We start from the raw sequence: 18,026 nt of genomic DNA on the forward strand, positions 1-18,026 counted from the left end.
ACTCCCAGTGCTGCAACTCTCAAGTGTAGCCAAGCCCTAAGTCAACCTGCATGCAGATCTGTTATTTCCTTAAACTCTTTGGCTGGAACTCTTGTCATAGGTCCTATTTGTTTCTCATGAAGTACCCTGTGTGCTGAAGCTGCTATTAGTTATGTAGGTAGTGTTCTGTGAGGAATAATTAGATACAGTTTAACAGATTGTTTAGAGATCACAATGCATTAGGACACTAGTTTTCTTGACCTCTTTGAGGCTGTAACAAACTGAATTTTGGTGGAGGGGAAAAAAAATCTCAAACGGTGGTTTCTGAGTAGGGCAGCTATGGAAGCACCACAAGTTCTGAGTCAGCACTTCACACAATTTCTTTTTAAATCCTCCCGCAAAACACAAATCTGTGTGAAATACTCTGTATGGAATGGAACTTACTCGAACTAGATGATAGTGAGACCCACTGTAGCACCTTGTTGTATGATTTACACCTGTCCTCATCTCAGCTACATCAACCTCCTCATCTCTTGACTTAACAAATGCAATCTTGCCCTGCTTATTTGCACTCAGTACACTGCTGCAAACATCATTTCCCTATCTCATTGCTTTGACCATGTTCACCCCTCTCTGTGCATCCCTTCACTGCCTCCCCTTTCTCTGTCTCGTCAAACACAAACTACTTGTCTTCACTTTCGAGGCCCTTCGCTGCTTACATCTGCCTGATCTGTCTTCTGTTGTAGGCTGTCAAGATGGTGACTCCTGCCTCCACTCTGAAAATGATGCCAGCCTTCATTGCCAACTTGTTTAATTTTCAATCCGGCACCTTTGTGCTTTCTCCTTTGCTGGCCCTCGCGCTTGCGAGGAGCTCCCCATAAATATTTGCCAAGCAAATTCATTATCTAACTTCATTATCCATAATCCCTCCTTTAAAAATTTTTACCAAAAACTTAACTGTTAGGCCACTGCTGTGTCAGTATCACTGCTCATTATCTCACTGTTTCCTAGTGCTTCCCCATCTGTTGGAATCCACTGTTGTCTCCTGCCTTATGCTTATATTGTAAACTCCTCAGGGCAGGCCTCCTTTTTTGTTCTGTGTTTGTACAGTGCCTTGCACAGTGGAGTCCCGGTCCATAACTGGAGCCCTATGCACTACCTCAACTAATAAATAAATAACTAATAAAATAAGTCTCTTAAAATCATGGCTCTTGTCCAGCCTCCTAAACTTACTGTCCATATCAATTGAAGTTATATTCTTGTTAATGTGATTATTAACGATGATACAATGCGATGTCACTTGATGCATGGCATTCTTCATGGAAGGAATATTCCTATGAAAATACAGAAATAGTACAGTATTTGGCTAAGCCTTTTTTATACTACTGCTTTTAAACTGGGAAAGTGGGTTGTTCGGATTAAATGCTTGGCTGTAAAGTATATTGTTTTCCAGTAGTAGATGCCTTTTAAAAAATCCAATGGATATTTGTTGCATTGTGAATTCAGTAAAAAAATTTTTTGACTTTTTTCCCCCATGCTGCCTTTCTTTCTCTAAATTAGCGTGTGAGTGAGCGTGAGGCTGGAGGGCTAGGCTGAGGAATGTTTTCTTGTGAATCGAATGTGAATCTTAAATCGACTTATCAAATATGAGAATGTTGGATCCTGTTTTAAAGTCAAAACATGACAAAGTTGATACCACATTAAAAGGACAGGTCGTCATTAAAATAGTAACTTTTAAATGAGTAAATGTAAATAAGATTTTCTTTACACTTATTTCTTGTTACCTTTAGCACATCAGGTCCACCCATTTGGCCAGGAAGCACCTTTTTCAAGAGAAATGGAGCCCTTCTACAAGGTAGGTCATAGATATATATGCATCTCCTGAGTAATTATTCTTATTAACGTGTTTTCACAGTGATCATAATTTTCATTATATTCTTTTTGGGGAAGAAGTGCAAAGTGACTTTGTGGTTTTATTTGCATTGTACCTGATTCCTTTTATTTCAGCTCTCTTTAAATCCTGGTTTCATGAAAATAGCAAATTATTACTCGAAAGTGATTTTGACTGTGAAAATTGCTGCTTTCTCCTTCCTCAGATTGATTTGCTTATTGTAAATTATAACAATTTTTTCTTGAGTGAAATTGAGAGTACACAGCAGAAAATGTCCAAGGAACAATTTAAACTGTGTTGATGAAGCAAAATTCTTCCCTGAAAAAGAGAGAGACTTTATTTTACTTCCTAGCATGCATTCTCTAATTGTGCTGATGCCAAGATGTCTCTTCGGGTGGCCATGTGTCAACACCACAGTGGGGAAAATAATTAGATGATTTGTATCAAAGAAAACCCCCCAAGTTAAAATGTGTTTATTCTTCTTTATATTTGTATAGGACTTTGGAATTATTTTTTGTTTTTATTTCAGTGTGACATACAATAAACTATGTAAAACTACGTTGTTTGGGGAGTTTAATAGGTGTTAGGGAAAGGTTTTCGGAGAGTTCTCTTAGATTTTTATTCTTCAGAAAGAGTATTTTTGTTTTTGTGGCTGTGTACGTATAACTTCCCTCATAATTAGTGTTTCTTGGGAACATTAAAAGAAAACTCTGTCCCCAAATTATGTCAGTTTGTTTATTTGTGGAAATAACTTGCAGACTTTTCATAAGACTCTTCTGTTCTGGAACAAACAAGTTATAACTTTTGTATTGAGATCAGCCTGTGAAATGTATCATTTTGGGGATCTTATTCCTCAGTGCTTGAAAGTTTTATGTAGGTAGCTTCCATTATAAATGAAGGTACTCCTACCCTGTAAGATGTCCCAGAGATCAAGAGGGGATTTAACATTGAGGTCAATGGCTCACATAATTATATATACAAACATAGTCATAAAATAGAAAAGAGTGGAATGTGGCAGCTCTCCTCTCCACATGGTAATAAACTACTGCAGTTCAACAGAGAATATTTTTTAGCTAGTTTTCTGCACATTTCTAAAGCCTTGCATCTTCATTTTTTTTCCTAGTGTCTTTGTTATAGTGTGTTCTGATGTATTTAATTGGAAGCTTCAGGCTGTTCATTACTTCTGGGAGACAGTACAGCTTACAGAAATTGGATCCTTTAATTTTTTGTAAGGACAATATGGATTTGATGTCCTCACAGTCACAAGACCATATTGGAAGGAATGGGGCAGGGGTGGTTGTCTAATATGCTAGAAAAGTTTCTGCTTCACTCGTTCAGGGCTTGTCTGTAGTTGAGTAAGCTGTTTAGATGTATCCCTAATACTATTTTTTCTGTTGTTACCTTAGAAAATTAGAGAGACTGTCAAGTTTGGATGGCACAAATGTTGACCTCCCTTTTCTTATATTACAAGATGTTTATGAAGTCAATATAGCTATTTTGTATTCCCCACACCTCAGCAGATATTCCAGCCCTTTCTCATTACAAAAACAGGCAACTGCCTATTGAGTAACCGATTGACTAGCAAAGCTTTCAGTAGGGCTGGTATTCAGCATAGCCACATCAAATGGAACAAGTTAGCCAATATTCTGTCCCAAACCCATACACCACTACAGGATTGGAGGGGGTGGGGGGGAGAAGGGAGCGAGGGGACAAAGTATCTGTCTGAGACGTTTCCCTTAATACTTTATGCTCCAGTCTGAAATATTGTAGACTAGAGTCAAAAATTCCTTCAGATCTCTGGCTTTATTTTTAAAAATGGGTGCTTATATCTGTATATCTCAGCAAGTAGTAAGAAAACATTGCTGCTGCTGCTACAGGTGATCATTCAAGTCTAATCTTGATGTAAATGCGGTAGGTGGGTGGAGGGGGTTTTCAGATGAGGAAAAGAGAGGCTACAGATAGCACCCTGCACCCAGATAGCATTTTAAAACCTCTTACTCTGCCAATCCCTATCCATTTTCTTGGAAACAGGAGAAGTAGATATTCACATGTGAAATTAACTCAACTGCTAGTTTCTGCCTATGCTTCTGTTTCAAGGAAGCAAACTTTTGATTGGGAAAAGTAAGATAACAGGAAGGGTTTTTAAAATACCTTTCGTGATAAGCATCTAGTTAAATACAGAATGTTCATTCGGTATTACAGAGGGTAGTCTAAAATGACTGCCCCAAAGTTTAGTAAACAAAACTTGTTAGACACTGGGTACACTCCACTTCATTTGCACTATTAAAGGAAAGTGTCCTTAGTTTTGGGGGGCTAAAGGAAGGATAACTCCACTGTGTTACTAGCTCTTCTTAGCTGAGAGAGACTGACATCTCTTCCTGTTTCCATCCGTGTTTTATTTCAGTGATTTGGCAAAGCAATTTTAACCATTATAAAGTCTCCCAAGGGAAAATGGTGACTGAGAAACATGTTATCTGCAGACATCAAAATAGGGAAAGAAGAAGAAATAACAGAAGTTAAATGGAGTGTGGTTGTCCTATAGTCATTTATGTCTTTGATGTAAGAAGAACAGAGGATTAATCCTGTTCTGGCTTTCTTCCCTGCCCCATGTCCAAGAGCATTAGTTCATCTCCCAAAATTGATATGAGGTGTCCCTTCTCCATTTAACTTCCCTGGGAATAAGATGGTTGCATCAGTTTCTTCTTTGGGGAGCTCTGTATTATCTGATTCCTGACTTTGCTGTACAATCTGGGGCCGAAGAAAATGAAAGAATTAACTTTTTTTATTTTCCCTGTTGTCAAGGCCCCGCCCCAGCCACTCCTTAAAAAGCTGCCTTTTCCCCCCACTGTATAGGAGTACTTTGGTCACAATTAAGGCTAAGATTTAGTCCTGAGGCCAGCCCCATGGGCTGCTGCTCTGGGGGCCCCTGAGGCCACTGAGCAGAGGCCGGTGCAGGTGCCCCTGGGGTTGCCTGAGCAGCTGGTTGGGGGGCGGCTCCAGCAGCATCTGGTGTGGCTGGCCCCAGGACAAGTTGCTCAGGCAGCTATGGGGTCAGCCACACAGCCACTGCAGCTGCGAAATTTCACAGAGGTTGCGGAAAGTCACAGAATCTGACTTCTGCGGCCTCTGTGACAAACTTGCAGCATTAGTCATGATGCCCATGTGCTCTCCCTTCCCCACATGAACTCCCATGCAGATTCTAAAACTGTTTTCATAGTACACAGGACCTTTTGCCTCATCTAAGTTTCTAAACTTACTGCAAAAACTTCCCTAATGAAGCCCACTAGGGCTATTTTTCCGGATTTCCAGAATTTGTAGGTTGTTTGCTTTCTTAGCTCAGTTTTCCTGTTCCTGTGTTTCATTACACATGTTGATTTTGTTCCAAATCATCAACGTTCTCTTTTCAAACCTTCTGTCTGTTTTTTTCCTTTATCCAGCCGTTTTTAATCCATCTTTATTAAAACAACTTTCCACTTTAGTTTAGAGAAATTAGTGATTTCTTCCTATCATCTATTTTATGTGGAAAAGATCCTGTTCTTGTCTGGGACATCTGTGCCAGGTGAGAATGGTGAGGTCACATGTAGCAAGGGTTTGAGGCTGGTGTATGGTGTTTCAACAAAGTCAGCTATATCTCTCTGCTGTGTACTTGGACATTCTCAGTTCATGTCCCAATTTCAGGAGCACAAGTGTAAAGACAGGTTTCAGAGTAGCAGCTGTGTTAGTCTGTATCCGCAAAAGAACAGGAGTACTTGTGTCACCTTAGAGACTAACAAATTTATTTCAGCATGAGCTTTCGTGAGCGAACAGGAGTACTTGTGTCACCTTAGAGACTAACAAATTTATTTGAGCATGAGCTTTCGTGAGCTTTACAGTTCAATTCTATGCATCTGAAGAAGTGAGCTGTAGCTCACGAAAGCTCATGCTGAAATAAATTTGTTAGTCTCTAAGGTGCCACAAGTACTCCTGTTCAAGTGTAAAGAGGTCAAGTTACTTGCCAATCCATGGCTTAAGCATTGCCACTAAACTGCCTTTGCGCTCACCTCATGTGCTTTCTGTCCACCATTGCCAATGCAAAACCTTGGCTCCAAATACTTGAAGAAATAAAATGAAAATAAGGCTTCAACTTATTCCTCTCAGCTATAGTTAGCAGTGATGTAGGAATACTGACCTGCAGATTCCAGCTGTTGGCTAACTACCTGTCTCTAAGCTGTACAAGGACTGAGATAAAATTAAAAATCTACTGTAGCCAGAAAACTCAACTTTTTAAAGTTCCCTTTCATTTTGAAATACTATAGATCAAACTTTTTTAAATGACCCACTCTTTCTTAATTGCCCTCAGTTATAAAAACAAAGAAGCTACTTAGGCAACTGCTGTAGGGTTTTATTAAAAGTTGTATATTTTCAGAATGTTTTATAAAATTTGAACACCTCTCATGTCTTCCCATATTGGCTATGTGCTATTTGAGTAGTGAAGCAATACACCCGGCTGGTTATGAGGTATAACCACATTCTTTGTTACATAATCTAATTTCTGAAGTCTGTATTAGGAAGATTTTCTCCCCCAGTTCTGTTCAGCATAATGGTATTTGAAAGCCACTAACTGTAAGTACGCAATAAAGTCTTGGTGTGTTTTGGGTTTGAGTGAATCAGTGCTCTCGTGATCTTGAAAATGCCTGTCTGTGGGCCTCCTGTGTTCAATCAATAGGACTGCAGTACTCAAGCAAACTGAAGTTAGCCTGACTTATCTGTGTAGTCACAATCCTTTTTCCCTTCTTCCCCGCCCAGCAAAGGGGGGACAAATCTCATCCTCATCTCTCCTCACAGCAATGAAGTAGAGATGGGAAATCCATGTGCCTTCTTTTGATGTCACTTTCCTAGTAGTGAGGCAAGCAAAAGACGGAAGGATGTTCCCTATGGCTTGGTCTACACATACAAATTGCATTGCTTTAACTATATTAGTAAAATTGTCATTACTTTCAAGATGGGAGCCAGTTAATAGTACACTTTCAAAGAGGATCACAAATCTCTCAAGCTGACTAAAAACTTAAAATGTTTTATATTCCAATTGCCAGTCACCGCTACCAAATACTGAAGGGTCACCTTTGGTCCATTGGGCTTCCAGGCCAGATAGTCAATTTATCTGCTTTTAAGTGGATATTGTTGCCACCACACTGATAAAGAGGGAAGAAACTCTCAGATGAGTTTTGCAGTTGAAATTTGTGGGCCTCGTAGCTCCAAAAACAAATTTGCAGGTAAGAAGATCCCATACTCTCTAGTCATCTGAAGATTTGAGCAGCTAACACAGTTGAATGCATATTGCTGTTAAATGAGTTTGAGTTGGATCTACTGAGGAAAATAAATAATATGTAGATAATGTGCCTTAATTTTTAGTGTATTTCAAACAGGTCTGTTGTAATTAAAAAAGAGAGTTCTCCCTGAAGGACTTGGACTGTTGTGCCAGTTTCTCTGTAGAGTGTCTTGGGCAAGAAATCTGATCATAAAAAGCAGCAATGTTGTTCATTCTTTATTAAATGTATCTTTTTTCACTTGAAGGTTGGAATAGGCTTGCTACTACCAGATGCATGTTTAGAGGTTGATTTGTTCCTTGCATCAAATAAGGATTGGTTTATGCTAAGAGGTGCATGCCTCTGAGCATGTTCAGTTCACCCATGTATTTTTCCAACTACACAGCAACTTACTTTTCCATTTTGCCAAGTTTGCTCTTTTATACTTTTGCCTGTCACTTTTAGTCAGTTGAAGCTATGGCAACATTTATGCTTTGATACATCTTTAAAGATGTATCTGTTGTTCTTGACTTGCCCCTTTTGTCTACCAACCTGAAGTAGCCAGCTGAGGTGTTACACCCCTTGTTATAATAAATAACTTTTTAGACACATCACATTCTTATTTAGATTGGGATTTTTTATTTCTTTGATTGTAAAGGGTCACTGACAATCTCTTCAGTTGTTTCCTTTAAGGGAGATAAATCACATTCGGTGTCTGTAGAGCCTGAATATTTGAATAGCCTATTATTTATTATTAGCCTGATGTAGGTTTGCAAAGGTGTCACTGAAGGCATAAAATGAAGTCAGTGGAGTTTCACAAGTGTCACCAAGGACGTAATTTGAGGCGCAGAAACCTCTCTTATGGGGGGAGATGGAAAGAATCCAGCTGGACTGTCAGAATCCAGGGGCTGTTTGTGGACTGGAAGTTGTGGGGTGGGAGGGTGCAGAGGTGAGTGAGTGAAATTTTCCCAGTCTGAGCAAATTTGATATTGACATCTGAGTGATATATGGGACCCCGCAATGACTCTTTTACAGTGTCACTTTTTTAGGATGGTGATCCACTTTAACTAGGTTGTACAATATGCATATTGTATTTCTGTTCTTTTTTTTCCTAGTCAAATCTATAGCATAACATATTACTGTTTGTGTCATTAAAGTGCATACAGCCACACTAAGTTACCATTGCTGTTGGAGCCTTGTATAGACCAGCGTTTCTCAAATGCGGCCACCATGGCCACATGTGACCGCCAGGGGGCTTTTCTTGTGTCCACAGCCTCCTGGGCTGTGATGTAGTGGTGGGGGGCCACAAAGTAGCAGTCCTTTCCCCTCTCTGTTGCTCCTGGGTGCACAGCCTTGGTGTTGGTTGCTGGGGCTGCCAGCAGGGGTTGGGCCCTGCCCCCCTCTGGAGACACCCGGGCACAATGCTGGAGGAGCAGGCAGTCAGTGAATTTCCCACCTTCCCAGCGGTGATGGGCCTCAGGCTTTGGGCTTCAGCCCTGGGATGGTGGGGCAGCAGGTTCCGTTCGCATGGCTTCAGGCTCCGTCCCCAGGCCTCGGCCATGGGGCTTTGGGCTCTGGCCGTGGGGTTTTAGGCTCCAGACCCATGTTGCCTCCCTTGATCCCCCCATCCAGGGCTTAATTTGTCCCCAGGTTTGCCAGGGTTGAGTAAATCTGCTGTGGAAAGTGATACTTTTATGTTTGTTAATATCACTTTTCACAACAGACTTAGTAGCTAGCAACTAATAAATTACAATGATTTGAACGTGTATAAGTGCATATTTTTTTTTCCTAAAGCTAATTAAGTATTTTAGGAAAAAGTGTGAGAGTGGCCACCAGCCGGAGTTGGTGGCTGCACTCTGAGGCCACCAAAAATTTTGTCCTGAGAACCCCTGGTATAGACTTAGGTACCTGCATTCCCCATTACTGGAATATCTGAGTACCTTAACGTTAAAAATAGCATTTTTATATGTTATAGAATACAAAAAAGCAAAACAAAGTGATAATCTGATGTTAATACAGCATGACTGTTGCGCAGTTGTATTTTCTGATTTGTGACATTTTTTAAGTAACATTTAATTTCTGCCTTGCTTTGTTAGTGTTTTAAACTTGATTTGCCTATATTATAGATCTATGACGGTATTGTTATTAGGAGTCTTAGTAGGACAAATGAATTTGGATATTTCGTAACCGTGTGGCTTGCAGGTATCAAATGAAAAAACATGAAAGTATCCACTTGTAAATGAGTCAAGGTAAAGTTTACTGTCTTAGTTTACTTTCCTTGGCAACTAAAGGGTGCGGTTGAGTAATTCCGGGCAGGGCATTCTACAGTACAATTGTTAGGTAGGGTGTGTATATGTATGTCATCATTTGCCTAGTGTGAGCTGCTGGATTAAGTGTAATAAGCAAAAAGGGCAGGGGGTTGGGGTGCACAGGTGTGCAGGGTGCAGCAGGGAGCTCAAGGCAGGGGGTTGGGATGCAGGAGGGTGCAGGATGTATGAGGGGGCTCAGGGCAGGGAGTTGTGGGGCAGGGTGCAGGCAGGGTTCGGGTTCCGGTCTGGCACCGCTTATCTAAAGCGACCCCGAGGTGGCAGCAGCATGCACTGGGGCCAGGGCAGGCTCTCTGCACGCCTGCCCTGGCGCTGGCCTCGCGCCGCTCCAGGAAGCGCTGCAGCCCCTGGGGCAGTGTGGGATGGAGGGCTCTGCGTGCACTGCCCTTGCCGCACCTCCAGGTACCTCCCCCGAAGCTCCCCTTGGCCATGGTTCCCTGTTCCTGGCCAATGGGAGCTGCGGGGGCCAGTGCCTGGACGCAAGGGCAACACACCCCACCTGCCCCACCACCCTGGGGCCGCAGAGAAGTGGTGCCAGCCGCTTCTGAGAGTGGCGCGGGTCCCATGGCCCACGGGGGGCAATCCCGGGGGCTGGATCCAAAGCCCTGAAGGGACGGATCCAGTCCGCGGGCCGTAGTTTGCCCACCCCGATGTGGGGGTAAAGCAAGTACAGCTACCTAGAACCTGGAAGAGGTGAGAAGCAGACCAGTAATGTGGTTTCTAGTTAAATAACTGTTTTTAATGCTAGGATCACTACAGACTGAGCTTCCTCTCACACAGTGCTGCTGTGACAAGCTGCAAAGCCCCCCAGCCTGCACTTTCACCAGCATTCACACAGGTAGGGATATACCCAGCTGCAGTTACACACAGGCTCTCTAACCACCAGCTTTCCAGTTTAGGACCCCAGAGCAGTACTGTCCTGCCCTGGTGAAATCTGGCCAGTATATGGGTTTAATACCCATTCCGCCTATCTCTCCAGGTGAAGAGAACAATGCACACTTGTGGTAACCAAGCAGAGATTTCCCCCAAGCACTGCAGTCAAAGCTCACTGGTGTGGATTAAAACATAAAATAAGTTTATTAACTACAAAACATAGATTATAAGTGATAGCAAAGAGATTGAAGCAGATTACCTACTAAATAAACAAAATGCAAACTCAGGCTAAGATACTAGAAAGATAGGATACGAACTAGTAAATTCTCCCCTGAGAGATGATATAAGCAGGCTGCAGATTCTTAAGGGACAAACTGCACTTGCTTTACAGTGTGGAATCCCCAGGATTTTCATACACAGGCTAGAAATCTCTTTAGCCTGGGTTCAGCACTTCCCCTAATTCAGTCTTTGTTTCTCAGGTGTTTCCAGGAGTTTTCTTGTGTAGGGAGTGAAGAACCACGGATGATGTCGCTCCCTGCCTTATATAGCTTTGTATATGGTGGGAACCTTTTGTTTCAAAACTCGGGCTTCTTCATTGTTGTACCTGAAAGGCTGCCTGTGGGTGTTTTCCAGAATAAGCCCATTTGAAATACAGATCCCTAGTCACTATTCATAACTTCAGATACAAACATGATATATGCAAACAAATAGGATAATCATATTCTGCAAATCATAACTTTTTCAATGACCCCTCACATGACTTATCTTGTACAAAATGCATCATAAGTATGCCATAATCCTATCATCATAATATCACTGTGAAGAAAATGGTGTGCAGTGTCACAATGTATCACTATTACCTTACACAGGGAAATCCCTGAGGTTTACAGTTTTAGGGGATAAGATATATTAATTTTACATACTTGTGTAGCTGGGACCCTGGATCAGTGCAGGTTTTTGTACTAACAAGAGATTGTGTGGATATATTTTTGTTGTTGCCCAAGGTGAATCTTTTATTATGAGCCCCGTTACTCTGCAGATAAGTGATTTTTATCTACAAGTAGGCTTTCCTGTAACAATTACACTTCAGTGTTCTTTGGACTCCTTAAATGGATTGGGGTCATCCAAATCCAGTGAGTGAAGACTTCCTCAAAGCCCCTCTGTCCAGTACCAAAGGTGATGATTCTTCTGCAATTTCTACCTCTAGCTCAACTTTACCTTTGGCTCATTCCACGTCCCTGTGGACTCATACTCAGGAGTAAAAAATTCCAGTGGCACGTGATGGACTTGATGATCCAAAGGCTGGATACTGTCCATGAATCCTGTACTGAGCAGAAGTTGAAAACTAGCTGTTAACTCTGTGAAATAACATAAGAAAATGGCAGAAAACTTGGAAATCTCCCATTGGAAATCTTCCTTATTGCAATTGGAAAATGTTGTAATTGTTGCAATAAATCCATAGACTGATGAGTTGAAGCAAATGCACCATGCCAAGAATCTGAGATTGGTTGGTATCCCTGAAAGTGTGAAGATGGGTGATATTACACAGAGGGAATCTTGACTGCCATAATCTCTGAACTACTGAGAATACAACCAAAGTAGGCTAAATGTATCATTTGCATGGAGATGACTAACATGAGTACTTCTCCAACACCAGTGCCTTGAACAGTCTTGGTGACATGCAAATTACTATAAAAAAAGAAAAGATGTTGCAAATTTCCAAGAAAACATCACCTTGTGGGTACCAGAACTCCAAGTCTGGGATATTTCTTAATTACATGTCAGCCTTCTTCAGAGTGAAGCTACATCAAGGAAATTAAAAAATAAGCTCTGGGCTCATTAAAATAGCATTTTTCTTGCTGTAACCCTCAAGTTTCTGGTTCCCTGGTGATAAATAGGTATACATTTTCAGATCATCTGATGAGACTGAAGCGTTGCCACTTGTAAGCAAGTTAAAGCTATGAGAAAAACAGGGATTTCAGCAATGGTGACCAGATCTCAGAGATGTTAGTATTTACTGTTTTGAAAGTGCCATATGTTTGGTGTTAGTATTAACTTGTTCATCTTTAGACTTATTAAAAATTTCTCTTTAGTGATAGGATCAGAGCCTTTGTGCCAGTTATTTAAAACCAGAAAAGCTTAGTGTTCTCTGTCCCCCTCCCTCCTCTGCATGAAACATTCCATAAGCAACCAACAAAAATTGGTTATTTAATAAAAGTGAAACTTTAATAAAAGGTAGCAGCATTGTATTTAGATGTTTGGGGGTAACTTGGGATGGTTTCAAACTTGGATGGTGGTCTGTTGTACATATTTCACTGTAGTGTTTTAATTAAACATCACTTGAGCCAGGAGAATTGGGGAGCTTCAGGTACTGGATTATAAATTAATTCTTTTGAGTTTCTCCAAATGTGCTCTTGTTAAGACTAGACAGATAATTTGGGGGAGACATGAATGTTCTTAATTACTTTTTTAAAAACCATTTATGAACCCATCACTTCTCCTCTGTTGTAATTTATAAAGGATTTTAAGCTATATTGAGGCTTTACTTTAAGAAGGAAGGAGGCAGGGCTGCCTGTGTTGAGGGAACTACAGTATGTTCAGAAAGCAAAACAGGGACTCCTTCAGGGTAAGTAATCCTCCTTTATGCTTCCCCTTAGCGCTATCCATCTGCTCTACAGAGTACACCTGCCAAAGTAGTTAGAACACTAGAGTGAGCATGTTGTATGTGATATTTAGTTATTTATTTGTTCATTTTAAAAAAAAAAAAGGAAACAAGAAAGGAAATTACATCTGGGTGCAGAAAGGGCGGGGGGTGGGGGTGGAGGGAAAGCATAAAGGCGCCTCTTGAGACAATAGGATGATGTAAACTCGCTTTCAAGAACTTTTTGCTTTAAGCCATTCTGTAAACTCAGAAAGTCTTTAAGAGCTGATTTAAGAATTAATCCTTTAATATGTTTGATATTGACCAAGAACTGGAAGGTGTCACGTTCTTTGCTATGCAGTACTTTCAAAGCACAAGGGCATGCTTCTGCCCTCCCCCCGTCCCAAATAATTGAGTGTGTGCCATTATGTTGTCCTCAACTGCATCTTAAGAGAATGTTTTTCTTAGTTTTCATTATTACTCTTTATAAGTCAGGGCCCTATAGTGGTTTCTTTTGCCAGAATTATTGTGATATGTTCATTTTTTCTTCCCCCTACTGGTACATATTTATAGCTGCAAATCAGCCAACCCATCTAAACTGTGAAAGAGACAGAACAAAATGAAAATAAATTAAGACTGTTCAGGTCTTTGGAGAAGTTCAGCATTGCTTTCAAAAATACAAGTACACAAATTAAACTGGGACATTTAAGGCCTTATTTCAGCTTCACATTTTTATAGTACATCCCTGCATCACAGCTTGTAAACTTGATTGTTTATAGTTTTGTGAAAAGTTGTATTAGTGTTGATTATATAAACATTGTACCTTTTCCTTTTAATGAAATAGGACATAATTAAGGCTAAGTTTTAGTCACAGGTATTTTTAGTAAAAGTCATGGACAAGTCACGGGCAGTAAACAAAAATTCACAGCCTGTGACCTGTCCATGACTTTTACTATATACTCCTAACCAAAATTTGGGGGGAGGGCAAGTGGGTGCTCTGTGGGGGTCCGCAGGTGCTGCAAGTGCTGGGGGGGCGCAGTGGCACATGGCCTGGGACCCCCGCTGGTGCGGGGGAACAGGGAAAGGTTGGCGGGGCTGGCAGGCTCTCTACCCGGCTCTGCATGTCCCTCAGCTCCTACAGCAGGGGGTCTCAGACTTTTGTACTGGTGACCCCTTTCACACAGCAAGCCTCTGAGTGCGACCCCCCTTATACATTAAAAACACTTTTTTATATATTTAACACCATTATAAATGCTGGAGGCAAAGCAGGGTTTGGGGTAGAGGCTGACAGCTCACGACCCCCTGAGGGGTCCTGACCCCCAGTTTGAGAACCCCTGTCCTACAGGGAGGGGCAACCAGTGGGGCTCTGTGTGCTGCTCCTGCCACAAGCTGGGAACCGCGGCCAGTGGGAACTGCGGGGGCAGTGCCTGCAGGTGCAGGCAGTGTGCAGAGCCACCTGGCCCCTCTGCCTAGGAGCTGCAGGGACATGCTGGTGGGAGCTGGGGAACCCCCCCATCCCAAATTAAGTGCCGCCCCACATCCCAACCCCTAGCCCCTAGTCCCCCTTCCACACACCCAAACTACTGCTCCTGGCTGCTGCAGAAGTCACGAAGGTCACGGAATCCATGACCTCCGTGACAGACACACAGCTTTACATAATGAATTAAAAACCTGTCTTGAGTTCCAGCTGCCAGTTTCTGATCCCTAACACCGAAACAAGTCCAAATACCACTCTAGTGGCATCACTGCCTTCAGTAATGCGGCATCTGATGTCATAAGACCGTAATGCGGCATCTGATGTCATAAGATGGTAATGCTAGCATGCAGTCCTCTCAAGAACAGGGTGAACTCTTGCTCAGCTAAGTGTATATTTAATACTTTTTTGGTCAAGAGATTTATAGTGCCATTTCCATTATTCTAAATTGTGAAACACTGTTAAAGCATTTTTGCAAATGTTTTTCAACATTATTCTGGGTGAAATCCAAAATCTCCTGTACATTTGAAGTGGCTTATCTGGCTTCTGAACACCAGGATTGAGTTATCCTTGGATATACAACTTTACCATGTTTCACTTTTATGTTGGGTAGCAAACATTGTTTATCTCCTTGTGTCTTTACTGTTTCTTCTTTCTTCCTGTTTCTCTTTGTCTGTTCTCCCCATCCATTGTGCTAAATCTATCAGCTGGGCACTTGATTCTAATAATTTCACCTGTGACCACTGCAGATGGCAGGTAGTACTTCAAGAAAAAGAAATTCAGTGTTTTAAAATTTTTTAGACAGTATATTTTTATATTTAAAGTAGGAGTCAAATCTGCTACAACTGATTATTGTACCCAGTGTCCAAAAACAGATTCATTTTACACTAACAGTGTTGTCTCTGGTTTGATTTCTGTGGTCCCCCATTTAATCATGAATGTTGTTATTAAACTGTTCTGTTGCAAAACGAGGATGGATTTAGGTGTAATCTGTATGAATGAGAGATTGTATTTTATTTATTGGTATGGGTAGCAAGTATTGTGTGATATCTGGTTCAGTTCAGTACATATGGAACTACCTCTTGTAGTTCGTGTGTGTGTGGTGTGTTTGTTTATATATACACAGGGTCACACTTTTAAAAACATTGTACAGTGGGAGTGAGTTCTATCTCTGCCAATATGTGCTACCTCATTTCTCTGAGAGGCATAATAGAAAAAACTGAGGCTAGCTGAGCAATCCTTATCATTTTTTTTTTTTTTTTTTTTACTGCGGTGTAGTCAAGCTCAGACCAAAAACAAAAATAGTAGTCAGTCTTATACTAGTTATACTGAATTGGCTTTCTCTCTCTCTCTCTCTCTATATATAGATATAAAATACCTACTTATCACCAGTGAACCAGAAACTCGAGGGTTACCGCAAGTAAAATGCTATTTAAAAAACAAACAAACAAACATTGGAGTAGCATAGTTCATTTTTAAAATTTGGCTCTTGTACCTTGCATAAGCATAGCCTCTTTTGCTATTTTGCTACAAATTAAGTCTATATGATGGTCATAAAAAACCAAAGCCTGAAATGTTCAAACTGGCATCTGAATAAGGATTTGACAAACCTGAATATGGAATTTAAATGGAATATGGAATTACACTGGCACTCACTGCTTTGGGCAATATTAATAAATAAATATATTTATTTGGCGGATGCAATCCAGTCAAGCCATGCCACAGTAACTAGCAGACAACCCTTCAACATTCAGCTGGATGACCTTAAGTGCTAGACCTATGACTAGTAAAACATTGTCCGGAACCTGTTTTACCGGTTGACCAAGATTTGTGGTAATCCCCGAATTTGATCTGCTAGGTGGGTCCTCCATTTCTCCAGACCTCAGACAGATAAGCTGCAACTGGTTACTAATGGGGGACGCATTGTGAATGCTGATCCATTATCTCCCAATAAATAAAGAAGCAATCTGCATAAGAGGTCAATATGTAGACAGTGGTTTCATAGAGCAAGACGAGAAGTAACTCAGTACAATGTGTTCATACTGATGTTTCAGAAGCCCTATAAAATCGTAACTTCTTCTCTCATCTGTTGAGCCACTTCATGCTCCTAGAAAACATGACAAGGAGCAGACTTTGAAGGGAACAAGATGAGGCAGAAAATCATCAGATAGACCCTACAGGGGCCCCCTGTTCTTACTCTGCATGGTCAGCTCTTCATAGCTTTTCTCTTGGACAACAGTAGGGGCAGCTGGGGAGCAGCTACTGTACATGGTGCACTCACCTGATTAAGCAGCAGATTGAGTTACCATTGGTAGGATCAACAATTACTGCCTTTGTCCCACCCATAACAGGTTTGCATGCAGGCTAATGGCACCATCGCTCCTGTGGGAAACCTCCCCTCATGCCCTAAATCCCTTGAGATGACCATGGATCTGCAGAAACAGTCTGTGGGTGATTTTCCATCAAAGGTCGCACATCTTCTCCCGCATAGTAGCCCCCAAGTGTCTCTCTGGGGAGAACATCTGGTGGAAACTCTGCAAGTTTTAAACTCTAGAGTTTTCTGCCAAGATTTTACTCTCCTGTGTGTTTTCCTACCACTCATGAGTAATGTGTAACTGTGAATTTTTACATAACAAGATGAGAAAAATCTATATAAGGGCCCAAAAATGAGAGTTCATAGTGTAGAAGTGCACTAAACAGATGCTCCTTGAAACTGAAGTCTTGTGTAGATCCTGTATTACATATAATAATTTGAGAGGGGCATGGTGGGGGAACCTCAAATGTAAATAAAGGCTCCTCACATGAGCATGTTTCTGCTATACATATTGGATATAAATGTTGTATAAGTACTTTGGTGTGAAACAGTGCACATCCCTCCAGAGCCCCCCACGTATTAGTGGAAAATGGACCTTAAATGGACATATATCCTATGAAAATAGAGCCTAAAATATAAAATTATTGTGGTTTTTTTATTCAGTGGACAAATTTTATAAGTACAATTTTTTCCCTCCCAAATAATATCCTAGGGGAGTGAGTGCATTAAATATTACATAAGAACAACAGTAGGAGCAGCTTTCAGAGATAACACAAAAACAGTCTTGAACTACTGTTTGGAATACTTTGTTCCTTACACCTTGGGGCACCCCTGAATGTTTTAAAAAATGGCCAAGAATGCAGATAGAGAGAAGATGAATGCATTGCAGTGATCCTTTTGAAAATCCTCAATTGTAAATAAGTAAGTGTGGTTATACTTTTTAAACTCTAACTCACATGAACTACATTGGCTGTAAATATTCCTCTCTCCATGCTGTTCAAAAGTTACAGGTGACAAGTTTTACGCTATTTCAGAAATAACTGTTTGATAATGCAAAATCTGAGTTTTACTGAAGTGTATGTATTATGGATTCCACACAATAATCCATGTAAGTAGTATATTAAGTAGTCTCTTACATATGTTAATATGAGTTAAAATAAATTACCTCTGCTGCAGCAAGTATTGTCTGTTATGTGAATATGCAGCACCTTGCACATTTTGGGTGCTTATCATAATAAATGC

At 41.0% G+C, this 18,026-nt stretch overlaps 1 protein-coding gene across 10 annotated transcripts in view; it reads left to right on the forward strand.

Moving 5' to 3' along the window:
* The window catches only part of FOXN3 (forkhead box N3), a 399,108-nt gene that overhangs the window by 303,932 nt on the left and 77,150 nt on the right, over positions 1 to 18,026 (forward strand). For all 10 annotated transcript variants that reach the window (XM_039535613.1, XM_039535610.1, XM_039535614.1 and 7 more), the window contains one exon: positions 1,770 to 1,834. In XM_039535613.1, coding sequence (XP_039391547.1) covers positions 1,770 to 1,834 — 65 coding nt within the window. The remainder of the gene's footprint in view (positions 1 to 1,769; positions 1,835 to 18,026) is intronic.

This window comes from Mauremys reevesii, linkage group 4 (assembly GCF_016161935.1).
Source record: "Mauremys reevesii isolate NIE-2019 linkage group 4, ASM1616193v1, whole genome shotgun sequence".
Taxonomy (NCBI): Eukaryota; Metazoa; Chordata; order Testudines; family Geoemydidae; genus Mauremys; species Mauremys reevesii.